The sequence below is a fragment of the Alternaria ethzedia genome, assembly GCF_023757985.1.
Source record: "Alternaria ethzedia strain BMP 0044 chromosome Unknown scaffold_30, whole genome shotgun sequence".
Classification (NCBI taxonomy): Eukaryota; Fungi; Ascomycota; class Dothideomycetes; order Pleosporales; family Pleosporaceae; genus Alternaria; species Alternaria ethzedia.
Window position 1 is genome coordinate 12,271 of NW_026056223.1, and position 15,678 is coordinate 27,948.

Consider the following 15,678-nt stretch of genomic DNA (forward strand, 5'->3'; position numbering starts at 1 on the left):
CGATGTGTAGAGGTTGTGTTCAGACACGAGCACGGGATCGTGCGGGGCTCAAATTCAACGGCGGTGAGTGGATACCCTGCGGTCTAGTACGTTGTGGGTTAGGCTGAAACAGCATGTTGACGAGTACTTGCGCGGCCTCTTTCGCGCAACCACAATACTCACCCTATCGCATATAGGCCCTATCTCGATACATTAGACATCTAGTAATACTAATTTCTTAAAAGATGTGCAATAGGCACATGTTTAGATCCCCTTACAGCAGGGTGTCTTTCGCGGCATAACTGATGAGGAACACCGATTCTTGTTGAACTGTATCTATAAGCTTCCCTCCGGTTTCTTGTACACTGGGACCGCTACATCGGGATCGTATGTGGACTGCACGATCTTGCTCCCTGGGGGAAATGCTATTTTGGTGCCATCAGGTAATTCCGCTTCCTCGGATCTATCGCTCGCGATCATCCATGCGCTCTTCAAGCCCGCCTCTCTCGCAATATCTTCTTTGATTCGATAGACAATCTCCGGCCGCGGAATGAAGTTGTCCAAGTCTCTGCCATTTGTACTCTCTTCTAGCTCGTCCGGTGTAGCTGTGACCCAAGTTGGGTTTACGTAACGATACTTGATGTGATCGAAACCCATGCAGAACATTTTGTCCTGAACAAAATCCTCCGGTATGGGATAAGGTACACCGACCGTTTCTAGATCATTTCGGATATCGGTATTGGCGATATTGTAGTTCACATGCGTGATGACAACGTCGCGAATATCCATGCGAATCTTGTAGAGAGTGTCCAAGTTCTCGGCTAATCCCTGATCGACGTCGAATTGCTCAGCAAAATGGTCAAGATACCAGACACCGCCGTCGGTGGGCGTTTGAGCGTCGATAACAAGTAAGGGATCTGCATCAAGGAAGGCTCTCCTCAAGTCTGCATGGGAGAGGTTTGACAAGTCGCGTTTGTCTTCGATGAACAGCTGCTCTGCAGGATATGGAGAGCACATGTTGGCGCCAATGGCGAAGAGTTCCTGGACTGCATCGAGTTGGGTAGGTGTAAGATCGGCGATGAGAACGCCAAGAAAGCGCTCTTTGTCGCGGTACAAGTTTGGGTCGTAGACCATGCTTACGTATGTAGCTCTGGAGGTGATCAGGATCCCTCTCAAAGTGTGTATCACATGGCTTCAATACAAGCAAGCTGTCGATCTTTATAGTTTCCCATGGGCTGCTTGTTGGCTTGTAAGATGGCAACGCGCATGGTAATTGCACGCCTGACAAACGTCTGACGTCACATATTGCGGGACGCGCTCCAGAACGCCTCCAGGGCTGCGAAATCCGCCGCGGCGAAACCGGGACCGCGTGCTGGAGCCTACGAGGCTGAACGCCTCAACTGTCGTGTCACGGTGATTGGAAGCGCAATGTTGATGTGTTGTTCCCAACTATTGGTCCTATGCAAAGTCAGCGTATGCATACCTAGGTAAGCAGGCGCATCATCGCAGCTGAACTTTGCCCTTGCGCAACACTTTCTTCGGACGTCGCAACTCTCGTTTAAATTGATCAGTTATCTCACGGTCGCGTTGGCCCGCTATCTGCATCCTCACTGTCCGTACGCTGGCGTCTTTGTGTGTCGCAATCGCGATCATCCGACTCGCACGTTCAGCCTTCCACCGTACTACTTGCACCATGTGGCCCATGAGCTTGTTTTTGGCCGCTCTAATCACCTGTATGCTTCTCGGTCTTTCGCGCTTGACCCTGGAGGGCTTTTCCGTGAGGGCAGCCTTGGTTGTATATATTGGGGGAATCACCTGTATGCTCTTTGATCTTCAGTTGCTGCCAACAGGTACGCTGCCATCAGCTACGTGGTATGAGTATCCATGGTCACAGAGGGATTACGCTAGGCTAGCCGATCCGAAGTCATCTATTCGTCTTCTGCGAATGCGCCACGCCACAGGCAGGACAGAGCTCACTTTGGAGGAAGCGTCATTCTCGTCGTGGCCGTCGTATACTGCTCTATCATACACGTGGGATGCTGGCCCACACAAGCAATCGATACTCATAAACGGAAAACGCCATGTTATCAGCGACCATCTATGGGGTGCTCTTCGCAGCATTCGCGATCGGATGTTGTATGGAGATATACTTGTTTGGGTGGATGCGATTTGCATTAACCAAGATGACCCGGACGAAAAGGCTTCACAAATCGCTATCATGCCATCGATATACGAACGAGCACAGGCAGTGTATCTTTGGCTGGGCGATCATTTCGAACCACGATGGACAGGGCTGGCGAAATCCTGGAAGTGGGATGTGACGAAAACACTTCGTGAAGCCGAGGAAGAATGGCCGGGAACTGCAACATGGATATTTTCCTTGATGAATGCGGAGTATTGGAAACGTTGCTGGATCATCCAAGAGCTCCGCATGGCAAGTGACATATACGTACTGTACCATGTACCTAGCTGGTACAAGTCCAAGAGTGAGGCTATACCTTGGGATATCTGGATCCATCTGGTCAGGCTCTTCGAAGCGCAGAATGAGGCCTGGGTTCCTACGCATATTACTCGTAGAGTCCTGCGCATTGAGGATATTCGCCATCCCGTGAACACGAACCAGAACACCTTCACTTCGCTTTTGGAAAGCTTCAACGATTGTTTCTGCTCAAACTGGGCCGACAAGGTGTATGCTTTGATTGGGATTGCAGAAGACCACATTACCGATGTTGTAGCAGCGAACTACTCACAATCTCGATTGGATATGTACTCTGAACTGATAAATCTTCGAGCGCCCTCAGTGCCACTAGAGGCAAGGACTTTGACGCAACAGAAACATGCGGTGGACATGGTCTATTTTGCGAGCCTACTACGAGCCAGTATATCACGAAAAGCGTTCTCGATGGCCAAATTCCATGGATGGCGCCTGCCCAGACAGGATCCTGGGAGATGGGAGTACATACGCAGGACGAGCTGTAGTCCGTGGTGTTCGTGGGAGGACGAAGTTGTGGCAAGTATCATTGGCTACGTTCAATCATTGCTCATAAGTCTAAGAGACTCGACTAAGGGCCGTCCTTTAGACTTGGAGTGGTTTTGGCACTGTTCCATGCCAGAAAATAGTCAGGACTGGTCACCAGTGGAGTCGACTATCCGATCCGTGAGCGTTTCGGGCAGAACAACAGGAGTGGTGTATCAAGTAGGCCCGACCTATTTGTCGTTCTCCACGGACCCAGGTACAGCGAAGTCCTGGTTGAGGGAGTTAGGCAGCGATGCTCTGAGAGAAAAGGGAGACGTTGATCGACTTATCATGGGCCTACGATACTTGACGGCGGTGCTGAAAGGCCGGATCGGCTTCAAAGTCCGTAACTTTATTCCGTTCGATGATACAACAAGGTTTGGCTATCTACATTCGAGATTATTCTTGGCCCAGGACCCGGAAGGCGTTCAGTTCGTTGGTATTGGGCCCAAGACGACACGATCGGGCGATATTTTGGTTCAGTTCCTCAAAACGGATGCGGTACTGCTCGTACGTGAGTCTAGTCGTCTGGGATTAGTAGAGACAGTAGGGCGCGCAGGCGTCGTCAAAGGCGAAGGCACGATAAACAGTCCTTCATGGGATAGTCTCTCTGGAAACGACCTGATCCAGAAGGACGACGATCAAGCGTTTGAGACATTGCTGACACTGCATCAACTCACGCGCCTCTCCTTTGATTCAACTGTCTTGGACACCGAACGCGTGGCATGCCATCTTCCAGTTCCGGAGGCCATTCGGTCCCTGGGATCGTGACCGCATATCGCAATCGGTCCCTGGCTATAGCATGCGAAGTGGGGAAGCTGCAAGCCACCATGGTGGGAGCCTGGGGTGCATTGGTGCCACAGGTTCGGCCCACGTTGACGCCGAAAGTCGATACAGTCAATGCAAGGTGACAGATTTGACGTGTGCTCTCTTCAGTGGCCAGGAGTGTGATGATGGGCGGCGAGAGTGAAACTAGGTGGTGATGCTCGGTGTGTTGTGCTGGCCGTCTGGGCGCGGATTGGAGCGCTATGAGACCCTGCTTTTGCACTCCCCACATACATGTGCTAGCCCAGCGCGTGAGGAAGTCGCGACTGAGAAGCGACAGCTACGCGATACCATCCTCTGCTGTTTGGAACCATCCCATTAGGCCGGCACTTGCTGCACACCCCGCTGAGAGCGCGATTGGGAGTGCATTGATCAGCATAGGCCCCTGAATCCGGCACCGAATGGCGACACCACCCCCGGCTCGCGACAGAGCTCCCTCGGAAAGCGTGCCAGTCGGGAGTCCGCAGCCCAAAAAACTGCCCGCCCCCTCAACGCCCACATCCTCAGTCCGCCGCAAGATGGCTGCCAATGCGCCTTCCCCAGCCTCAAAAGATGGCGTCCCTCCACGCCGGCCGACTGCAGCCAGCGGCACCGCTGCGAGCGCCCGTCGTCCTGCAGCGGCATCAACAAGCACGGCGCGAACTGCTACGAGCGCGTCCAAAGCCCCCACCACGGCAACATCGCGCACCAGCACGGTTGGATCCAGCCTGAACAAGCCGCCTACGCGCCCGGCAGCAGGGACGACTGCGCGCAGGACCATCTCGTCGTCCAGAACCGCATCCGATGCCGAGCCAGACCTTTCGTCCGTCACGTCGGGCGACGAGAAGAAGAGGACAGCAGTGCGCCGGACGCCCGTCACGTCGTCAGCTACTTCGAGGCCATCTCCTGCCAAACCGACTTCGAGGCAATCCATTGCGCCTTCCTCCACGACAACGACTGCCGCCAAGCGTCCTGTAACCACACGCCCAACTGCAGAGGCAGCGACGACCCGCACTGCCCCACGCGCCTCTCTTGCTGCGTCAACACGGCCGACCGCTACTCGACCCGCGGCAGGAACACGAACGGCAGGCGCGACAGCGAAGGCGCCGGCTGGGCCTGCGAAGAAGCTATCCGTCTCTGCCCCTCCACCACCAGCGCCGGAAACGGAGGATACAGCCGAAGAAGCGTGAGTCAGCATGTATCGCCAGGGCTATTCAGTTACTAACTCAGTCACAGAGAGAGCCCCGTCGTCGTCACCCCTCGCCGTGCGCCCCTCAAGGACAAAGCTGCCTCCGATGCCGAAACCGAAAAGCGCAAGAGCGCTCTCGAGCCCATCAGGGCTTCCATGGCGAAACTCGGCGAGGAGCCGCCGCGTCCGGATACTGCGCCGACGGGACGTGCCGAGATGGATGTGGAGATGAAAAGGCGGAGCGCTCAGATCATGCAAGACTTCTTCAAGGAGACCAACCTACGCGACAAGCTCCAAGAGCAATGCGACGACCTCACCCGCGAAGTCGATAACCTGCACTCCGAGAAGGACAAGCTGCGCAAACAGCTGGCGGATGCTCAGGCCGCCATAGTTGAGAAAGACAAGGCCATCTCCGGTGGCTCAGATGCCTCGCCCTCGCAGCACCGCGCCCACACGATCCTCGTCGAGGACATGGAAAAGAAGTTTGCGAGAGAGACCAAGCAGCTGGAAGAGCAGAGCCAACAGCTTGAGGAAGAGAAAAAGGCTGCTCAGGAGAGGGAGGCAACCGAGGCAGCCAAGGCCAGCGAGCTGCAGCAGGTCTTGGACGATTTGAACGCCGAGTTGGAACAACAGGGCCAGCAATGGGACGAAGAGAAGAAGAAGCTTGTCGAGCAAGCTGCGCAGATCGAAGGGCTCAACAAGGAGATTTCCACGCTTCGGGATGAGCGTGACAGCTTGTCGCAAGAGCTGGACATCGCCAAGAAGACGTTGGAAAACCTGGAAACGAAATTTGCGGAGCTCGAGCAGACCCAATCCGACAATCTCCAATCGCGCGATGCTAAGATCACCGAGCTGACCAAGACTGTCGATGAGTACGTGGCAGAGGTTGCCTCTCGGGAGGAGAGGCATACCAATGCCCTCCAAGAAGCACAACGGTCTCTTGAGTCAAAGTCCTCTGAGTCTTCAGCTGTCTTGGAGCAACTTCAGTCCGAGATCCAGACGCTACATCAGAAACACACTGACGAACTGCGCCTCAAGGAAGAGACCATCGCATCTCACATTCAGGCGCAAAAGGAGCTTCAAGACGATATTGCCAAGCTGCAAGAACGGGCTGATCAGGTCTCTGCTGACCTGGACACCGAACGCAACGCCCATGCAGAACAGATGCAGGCCAAGATCGAGGAGCTACAGAAGAGTTCAGAAGCAGAGCTGCAAGCGAGAGAAGACGAGCTTTCTGGCCATCTCAAGTCTATCGATGGTCTCCAGGAACAGATCGTGGCTCTGCAGCAAGGTTCAACTGACGGTGCCAGAGTCGCTGAAGAGCTGCACAAGCAAATCCAAGAACTGAAGGAGGCTCATGAGGCAGCGATCAAAACCAAGACCGATGAGAACGAGGAGCTTGTGCGACAACTGGATGCCATGAACGAGCAGCTCACCACTGACGCCGCCGAGCTTGAACAGCTCAAGGAAGAAGCCGCAAGTCTCCGCAGCACCATCGAGACACTCGAGAAAACCTCGCAACAACAAGAGTCTCAGCACGCTTCCGACATGGCTAAAGTCCAGGCCGAACTGAACGACGCGAACGAGAAGGTGGAAGCCCACAAGGCAGAGCTTGATACGCTTCATGATAGACACAAGCAGGATCTTCGGGTCATTGGCGAGGACTATGAGCGCGAGATTGAGTCGCTGCGGGCGGATCTTGAAGGAGACGCAACCAAGCGACTCAACACTCTGCAGGCTGACTACGACTCCCTCGTGACAGAGAAGAGCAAAACACTGGAACAACACGAGCAGATCCTTGCCGAACGATCCAGCGAGCTTGAAGCTGTCAAGAAGCAGGCAGAAGAAGCCCAGGAGAGTACCGCTCGCGCGACCGAGAATCGAGACGATGCGCTCATGAAACTCAAGAAGTTCGAAGAGGAGAAGGCGGCTCTCACAGAGGCACACGGCATATCGCAGTCTCTAGTTGCCGATCTCCAAGCCCGCGTTGATGCCCTCACCCAAGAAGCCGCCACTGTGAAAGACGTCCAGTCTCAATTAGATCGTCTGAAGGAGGAGAAAGCAGCCATTGAAGAGGCGCATGGAATGACCCAGTCGATCATCGCCGATTTACAAGCCCGTCACGACTCCCTTCTGGAAGACAAGACCGCCGCTGAAGACGCTCATAGCCGAGCGATTGAAGCGCTGAAGCAGGACTCTGAAAGCCAATCCAAGCATCTGCTCGCTGAACTACAAGCGAAATATGATACCTTGCTGGATGAGAAGAAGGTTGCAGAGCAGGAACACTATCGTGTGCTGGAGACTCAGAAGCAGGACGCCGATGCCTATGCTTCTTCAAAGGAACTAATCGAAGAACTTCAATCTAAATACGACGGGCTGCTGCGCGAGAAGACTGCATCCGACGACGAACACGATCATGCGATCAAGGCATTGAAGCAGGAATCCGAGAATACATCAAGAGAGCTCATGGACGAGCTCCAGGCCAAATACGACGCACTACTCGAAGAGAAGAACGCAAACGAAGCAACTTACACTCAAACAATTGAGGCTTTGAAGTCTGAGTCGGAAAGCACCACCAAGTCGATTCTGGGCGAGCTTCAATCCAAGTACGACGTGCTTTTGGAAGAGAAATCTGCGGCTGATGATGAGCACAACCAGGCTATCATGCACCTGAAGGAACAGGTAGAGGGCGCGTCCAAGGAGCTTCTGGGCGAGCTCCAAGCCAAGTATGACCAAGCTCAGGACAACGTAAAGAGCACGTCCGAAGCTTTGAGCGCTTTGCAAATGAAGCACGATGCTGCCATGGAAGAGATCAACGATATTGAGGCTAACCACAAGGCTGAGATCGATTCTCTCCAGAGCCAGCGTGACGACCTTTCCAAGCGACTTTCGCAACTCGAGCAGAGTCACGCAGACGTGCTCACCGGGCAGCTAGTAACCGAGGAAGCACACGCAAAAGCACTCGAAACTCAACAGGCTGAGATTGAGCAAAAGTATGCTAGTCTGCTTGAGATCATGCAAAGCGACGCCGATCGACTGGAACAGGAGAAGGCTACGGCGCTGTCGGGCAAACAGTCCGCCCTCAACGAGCTCGCTGCTCTTAGGAAAGAGCTGAACGCTGAGATTGATGAGCTCAAGTCCGGACTCTCCACGAGGGATCATGTGCAATCCACCGGAAATGACGAGATGACCCTGAAATACGAGAGTCTTCTCGCCGAGAAGACCGCCGCAGAGAAAGAGCATCATGATGCCATGACATTGCTTAGGGACTCTCTCACGCAGGACCATGAGTATACCTTATCGAAGTTGCAATCTGAGTACAACACTTTGCAAGAAAGGATTGCCAAGACAGATCAAGAGCAGAGTGACGCAATTGAGCTACTGAAAGACGAGTTCCAAGCAGGTCATTCGAACGACATGCAGGCCTTGAAACAACAGCTTGAGACTATGCAGAAACGGCACTCCGATCTCACCGAGCAGAAGGCCTCTATGGACCAAGCACATGAGGAAGCTATCAGCGAATTGATGGTTGGCATGGAGGCTAGCACCTCCGACGCTTTGCAGCAATTGCAGGAGAAGTACGCTGCTCTTGCCGCTGAGCTGGAAGCAGAGCGTTCCCGGCATGCCAGCAAACTCGAAGCTGTAAGGCAAGAGACAGCTACACAGGCAACCTCAGACAGGGAAATACCGCAGCAAGCCCCAATCACCGACACTCCGGAAGCCCTCACATCGAACGGAACTGATTACGAAGAAAAGCTTCGTGAGGTGGAGCGACAACGTGACGAAGCCATGAGAGCTGCCCAGGACGCCGAAGACCGCATCGAAACCATGAAAGGCGAAGTCGTTCGCAAGCACCTGGCACGAGTTGAGCCCTTGGAGAAGGAGAACGCCTTCCTCACCGACAAGATCGACCGCCTTGAAGCCATCATCGCCGCTGGTGATCGCATTGCTCGTGCTGCAGCGACCATAGGCGAGCAGCGTAAGATCAACACTCTCGCAGAAGAGGATGAGGAGGACGACGAAGCCATGGCGCCGGGCATTCAGGCTCCCAAAACAAACGGCGCCAGTGACCACAAGGATGTGGTAGGAACTGTAAGTAACCCCTTGCCTGTATGTGCTCATTTTGGTTCGCTCGTCGCACATGAGGTACAGATCGCTAATCCGCCGCTAGCAGTTGGCAGCTATGCAAGAGACCTTGAACCAGCTCGCTGAGCTCAACAATGAGGCCATCTCTGAAAGCACAAAGACCGCCCACAAGCTCACGGTTGAGCAAGACTAGAGGTCGTTTCTTCTTGGGAGGATTGCATGTTGAGCATGCTTGCCGTGACGTACGAGTGCGAATGATGCATGTGCTTCTATTTCTTCTTCCAACATACTGTTGTAATTCTTCCTCTCTCGCTTTTCACAGCATGAGTTTGCCTTTTAGATCATGGCACTATACCCACTCAATGTACTATTGTCAATTACGAAGCCTTTGTTTGCAAGATGCCCTGCGATACGCACTGATATCTCATCTTCACCCAACGTTACACTTCCTATTGCTACTCATTCATTTCAAGAGATCTGTGGCTAACGCGAGCACCGTTAAAGATCTTGCACAATAGTCGCCGAGATGAGCTTCCGATCACGCGGCTCTGTGAACTGGCTTAGCGATCGGACAAGGAAAGATGTGTCACATGTCCATCAGGCACTAAAGTTTATCATGATGATTTGATTGAACTATACACAAGGCGCAGCCAAAAGAATGTAAAAGGTATATATACAAGAAAACTTTTCCTCCTCACTTCTCATTCAGAGCGTTCCATCTTCCCACGTCCTAAGACTGGTAGGAGTCGATGAAGGAAGCCCTTCCAAGCTTCTGAGCATGGACATGCTCCCTAACAACAACAGGGCTAACGGGCTTGTGGCCGTTCATCGCACGCCTGGTCGGCGCGTCGTGACGAAGGGACACAGGCTCAGAACGGCCGCGCTTGGAAGCTGATCCCTGGAGGCACTGGGAGTAGTAGTCGTTCTGCTTCACGCACTTCCAGCCGGAGGCGCAAGTGGTGGGGCCGGTGAAACCGATGCCGCCGCAGCGCTCGTAGGCTCCGGCTGTGCTGGGCTGGGCGGGCTCAGCTGGCTCAGCGGGGGCGGGTGTGGTGGAATGAGCGGACTCAGCAGGCGCGGAGGGAGTGGAAGACTCAGCGGGCGAAGACGGGCTGGGAGAGGCAGAAGCAACGGGTGCCTCAGACTCAGCAGGTGGGGCTGACTCCTCGGGTGCGGCGGTAGGGGCAGCAGACGCCGCCGCGCTGGTGGGCGCTGCGGATGAGGCAGCGGGGGCCGAGGCAGTAGCAACTGGTACGCCGGAGCTGACCTCTTCAGGGGTAGCAGGAGTGGTACCGCTGGCGGGGCTACCACCAAGGGCTAGGATGCGCTCGGCAGCGGCCTCGGCGGCAACCATGACGATGGCTTGGGTGTTACCGGTGGGAAGATCGGGGTGGATGGAGGCATCGACGACGAAAAGGTTGTCGGTACCGTAGACCTTGGTGTCAGTGTCAACAACAACACCAGCATCTCCCTTGGTTCCCATCTTGGCAGTGCCGACGTAGTGGCTACCAGTCTTGAAGGACTTGATGAGGTCTGCACCAGTGACGTTGGAGACACCAGCGGGAGCTTGCACAGTGAGAGTGGAGTTGCCACCCTTTGTCATGGCGATCAAGCGGTCCATCATCATGGTAATGGCCTCGGTGTCGACATCGGAAGTCATGTGGGGGTCGGTGATGAAGGAGGTGGCACCATCGGCAGTGATACCGAGGCTACCAACAGACTGAAGACCGTGGGTGATGTAGACCTTCATCTGGATGGTGTTGTCGGAAGGCGAGTTGCAAGTACCCTGGAAGAAGATCTCGCTACCATCAGTGGTGTTGACGGATGACCACCAGTTGAGACGCTGACCAGACTGAGCGAGCTCACCGGAGCCCTTGGCAAACAGATCGATGGTGGTCTGGTCGGGGGTGATGAGCGCGTCCTTGTCAGTTGCAGCAAGCGGTGTGCTGGTGTTGAACTTGACAGTGAAGATGGGGTGGTCCTTGATCTCAGCACCAACCGGGAGGTCGATCCAGTCAGCCTCGTCGGGTAGAGTGACCTTGCTGCTGCCGCTGGCAACTGTCTTGAGCTGGTCGGCGGGACCGATTCCGGAGTTGAAGAGAATGCGGGGAGTAGACATGGATCCGGCTGCGAGGATAACGCTGCCTCCTTTGTTGACGTTGTAGATGACGCGCTTGCCATCCGCCGTCTCGACCTCGATACCAGAGACCGCCGATCCCTCACGGACAGCGCGGACGACGTTGGTGTTCATCATCAGCTCGAAGTTGTCGAGCTTCTGGGCGAGGGGAAGGTAGGTCCTGACGACACCGGAACGGAGACCGTTGGCGATGTTCCATGTGGGGTGGCCGTAGACATCGACCTTTGCGTTGGGGTCCTTGACGAAGTCGGTCTCGGACCAGCCTTGGCCCTCGAAGAACTTGGAGAGGACGTCGTAGGCGCCATCGTCATAGCGGACACCATCTTCGGATCCGTAGGTTTGACCAGGGTTACGTTCGTACAGACGGTCGGCCGCCTTGGCGACATCGGTCCACTTCCAGCCAGCGGGCCACTTGTCGTCAAAGTCGCGCTCCTGGGGCTTGACGTACATCATGGCGTTGATCGCAGTGCTGCCGCCAAGCAGGCAGCCAGCCATGTCCGCAGTGTCGGCGCAGTAAGCAGGGCTACCGACATCGCTGAGGTAGTATCCGTATCCGGGAACATCGTACATGGAGACAGTGTCGTTCCAAGGCATGACCTCAGTCTTGCCAGTGAACGCGTACGACGGGCCACCACGCTCGATCAAGAGGACAGACGCGCCGCTCTCGGCAAACCTCTCAGCTGCGATGATACCGGCGGCGCCACCTCCAGCGACGATGTAGTCGTAGGTAGAGTTTGCGATGGTGGCTGTGGTGTTTCCACCAGCTGGGGCAGTCGAGTTGCCACCAGCTCCAGGGGTAGTAGAGTTACCAGCGCCGGGGGTGCTAGGGGTGCCAGCCACCGCAAGGGCAGCCCACTTCTCGAAATCGGGGCTAGTAGCGTTGCTCATGGGTAGTCCGAAAGCTCCGAAACCAGCGTCGTGGTAGTTGAGAACCGCGTCAGCAGCCGAGGAGTCTGCGAGCGGCTTGTCAGAGTAAGCCCAGCCCTGAACGTTGACGCTTGGGTCCTCGTAGATGACAAGGCCAGTAGATGGGTCGTCGCTTATGCAGTTTGAGCACAAGAATGTGTATGAGAAGGCGGTGTCGTTGACGAAAGTACCGTCCGGGATAGGAGACATGGTGAAGTCACCGGTCTTGACAGCTGGGTTGGTGTAGCCAGTTGCCTCCCGGAATGATGCAAGGACCTTGTCCTCGTGAGGCCAAGCAACGACCAGCAGGTTACCGGTCATAGATTGTCCCAGACTGAAACCAGCCCAACCTCCATCGTTGGTGATGGGTGCTTGAAGCTGAATGATGACATCCGTAGTAGGCTTCTCAGGTAGGGCATAACCCAACGTGTAGCCGGAAGAGTGATGGTAACCCTGGAAGGTGATGCCCGTCTTTTCATCTGTGAACTTGCCAGATGTTTGCGCCGATGCGCCAAGAGCCAGAACGGCGGTGGAAAGAAGGAATGATCGTGCCATTGTGACGCTGTGAGTGATGACTGAAGTGGAGGAAAGAATGGTGTGGCACTGCCGCAAAAAAAAGAGTGTGAAGCCGTCAAGGCTGTAAAGAATGACTGGAAAGCAACGTTCGTAGAACGAGCAAGTAAAGCGAAAGAATGGACAAAAGCGAAAGAGCGTGTACCGAATAAGTCGCCGCAAGATGCATCCTTATATGAAGACAATACCCATTGTGGACCATGTTTCCCTCAATCTGCCACTTCCAAGGATGAAATCCTTCTCCGACCTAGCGCCCGTCAAACAAGCTCATGATGCAGCCTCACCACGTTGTCAACCTGGAATCTGGACCTCCGATGCCCAGGAACATGGTTCATAGGTGGCGCTACAGGTGTCAGAACGGTCAACTGGCGTTTGCACCACTGTGCTAAGTAGATTGGGTGGAGCTTGGACGGAAATATGCCGACGCACTGTTCGGTAACACGGTTGCGTTCATTCGTCGACGACGATGTTTCATGTTTCCATGGCATGAACCTGACGTTGAGGTGGATGCTAGAGCCGTTTCGAAACGCCGCCAAGGCAGGAACCGCTATCCTTCGCAAATTGCGCGTGGGCCTCCAAGCAAAACACCATCTGCCATAGATCGCGCTCGCAAGTCGTGGGCTTGACTGTTGAGTCGGGTGTTCCTCATCGGCTGTTGCACCCGGTGGCTGCAGGAGTCAGGTTGCTTTGATCACGATATGGCCCGAAGCCAGATGCGAAAAGCCATGGATCGTGTCCTTGTTCGGCGTCGGTCGTTCTGCAACAATCAAAATACGGCACAACGGCATTTTCGAAGAATTGCATCGATGCAACATTGGGGTTTTTAGAAGGTGACGCGCAAAGCCGACGGACTTTCGCGCGTGCATGCCTCAACATCGTTGCGACGACGCGACCTGCGATCTTTCCGGTGGATAAGTACGATATTGCATCCGGGTGACGATAGTATGATGGCTGCTCGATGCTCAGCCATGAGCGACGAGATGAAGTTGTGAGGATGGATGCGCTCAAGCAGCTACCTTGCTGGCGGTGTGCCGATTGCCGACCACAGAGGCACGGCGCAGCAGTTGAGGACGTGGACCTGCCAAGCATGGACTAGTGCATCGATAGGGTCAAAAGGTCATTGAACTGTCTCCAAGCTAGGTCGGTGGGTGTGTTCGCTGAGTAAGGAACGAGTCGAACGTGCTGATGCTGCGGAGGTGTACAGGTGGGGTAGTCGAACCTCGGCCCAGGATGTCGCCTCCCGGCAGCTACATGCCATGTACCATAGCTAGGCATACCAACAGTCAAATCGAATCCAACATTATAACTCGATCCCTTTTGCACGGAGTCTATCGCTTTTCATCACATCACAATGGCGAAGAATGAGGTTCCAGCATATGTCCTTGGTGTCGGGCTCACCAAGTTCATCAAACCTCGACAGACGCGCGCATATCCGGAAATGGGCTACGAGGCGGGTGTGAAAGCAATGCTCGATGCACAGATCAACTACGATGAGGTTGAGACTGGTGTTGCGTGTTACTGTTACGGCGACACCACGAGTGGCCAAAGGATCTTCTACCAGTTTGGCATGACAGGGTATGAAAGTCAACAGCCTTGTCCTAAAGTCTTAAGGCACTAACAGCTATCAGTATTCCAATCTACAACACAAACAATGCATGTGCCACTGGCTCGACTGGACTACATCTGGCGCGAACTCTGATCAAGAATGGAGCAGTGGACTGCGCAATGGTCATCGGATTCGAACAGATGCAACCAGGATCCATCAAATCTGCATGGAGTGACCGACCCTCTCCCATGGGACTCTCGATGCGTATGATGGCCGATACCCGCGGTATCAGCAACTCTCCGCCCAATGCTCAATACTTCGCCAATGCCGGTCTTGAATACATGGAGAAGTATGGCGCTGAGGCGCGTGACTTCGCCGAGATTGCTAGGATCAGCCACGAGCACAGCCAAAAGAACCCCTACGCGCAGTTCAGAGATGTTTACACACTCGAACAGATCGAGAAGGCTCCTATGATTCACTTCCCATTGACCAAACTCCAATGCAGCCCGACAAGCGATGGCGCGGGTGCGGCGGTCATTGTGAGCCAGAAATTCTTGGACGCGAGGCCACACCTGAAGAGTCAAGCTATCCTCATCGCAGGCCAATCGTTGATGACAGATTCACCGCAACTCTACTCTAAGTCGTCGATGGATCTCGTTGGTTACGACATGACCAAGCTCGCGGCGCAAGCAGCTTTGAAGGAGGCAGGCGTCAACGCAAAAGACATCAAAGTCGCAGAGGTGCATGACTGCTTCTCAGCCAATGAACTCATTCTACTGGAAGGCTTGGGCTTCAGCGAGCCCGGAAAAGCACACATGATGGTGCGCAACGGCGACATCACATACGGCGGCAAGGGTCCGATCGTCAACCCATCAGGCGGTCTAATTAGCAAAGGACATCCTCTCGGCGCGACTGGACTAGCTCAATGCGCGGAATTAACATGGCAGCTTCGTGGCTGGGCCAACAACCGACTTGCTGAAGGGGCCGACGCTGCGCTGCAGCACAACCTCGGCTTGGGTGGCGCTGTTGTCATCAACGTCTACAAACGTGCCGATGGCAAGAAGAATGCGAAGATGAGTGATGAGGAAGTCAAGAAAGCGAGTCAATTCTCCTACAACCCGGCTGTGGAGGCGCGCTACGTGACCAAGGAGGATGGAGAAAAGGTCAGGAGCAAGACTGTCGCGAGCGAGTACGCTTTGGGTGATACGCTGGAGAAGATTCAAAGTCGGTTGTAGACTACAAATAATAGCAATTGGATAATGTCATGCGCATTGAGCTCGCCAACCATTTCGTGTTGCTGCTGAAATTCTTCGAATTTTGTCCTCACTTTTTGCTTACTCGAAGGCTTCAGCAGCGTAACAATGCTTCTTCTTGATTCTTATGCCAAAGACATTACATCCTCTTATTGGCAATACGTCTCGATCACCTAGTTAACTTCGTTT

At 54.4% G+C, this 15,678-nt stretch overlaps 4 protein-coding genes across 4 annotated transcripts; 2 read left to right on the forward strand and 2 right to left on the reverse strand.

The window, feature by feature from the left end:
* Positions 1-315: 315 nt before the first annotated feature.
* Positions 316-1,113, reverse strand: J4E87_008862 (uncharacterized protein; the record flags this gene model as incomplete). Its single annotated transcript, XM_049380445.1, has 1 exon — positions 316-1,113. The coding sequence occupies one exon, from the start codon at positions 1,111-1,113 to the stop codon at positions 316-318; it is 798 nt and encodes a 265-aa protein (XP_049229720.1).
* A 3,108-nt stretch (positions 1,114-4,221) lies between these two features.
* J4E87_008863 (uncharacterized protein) lies at positions 4,222-9,267 on the forward strand (the record flags this gene model as incomplete). Its single annotated transcript, XM_049380446.1, has 3 exons — positions 4,222-4,985; positions 5,036-9,080; positions 9,163-9,267. 3 exons carry the CDS (start codon positions 4,222-4,224, stop codon positions 9,265-9,267), a joined length of 4,914 nt encoding a protein of 1,637 aa, XP_049229721.1.
* A 537-nt stretch (positions 9,268-9,804) lies between these two features.
* On the reverse strand, positions 9,805-12,672 carry J4E87_008864 (uncharacterized protein; the record flags this gene model as incomplete). The annotated part of the gene is made up of 1 exon (XM_049380447.1): positions 9,805-12,672. The coding sequence occupies one exon, from the start codon at positions 12,670-12,672 to the stop codon at positions 9,805-9,807; it is 2,868 nt and encodes a 955-aa protein (XP_049229722.1).
* Positions 12,673-14,041: 1,369 nt separating this feature from the next.
* J4E87_008865 (uncharacterized protein) lies at positions 14,042-15,471 on the forward strand (the record flags this gene model as incomplete). The annotated part of the gene is made up of 2 exons (XM_049380448.1): positions 14,042-14,265; positions 14,319-15,471. The coding sequence occupies 2 exons, from the start codon at positions 14,042-14,044 to the stop codon at positions 15,469-15,471; spliced, it is 1,377 nt and encodes a 458-aa protein (XP_049229723.1).
* Between the last annotated feature and the right edge of the window lie 207 nt (positions 15,472-15,678).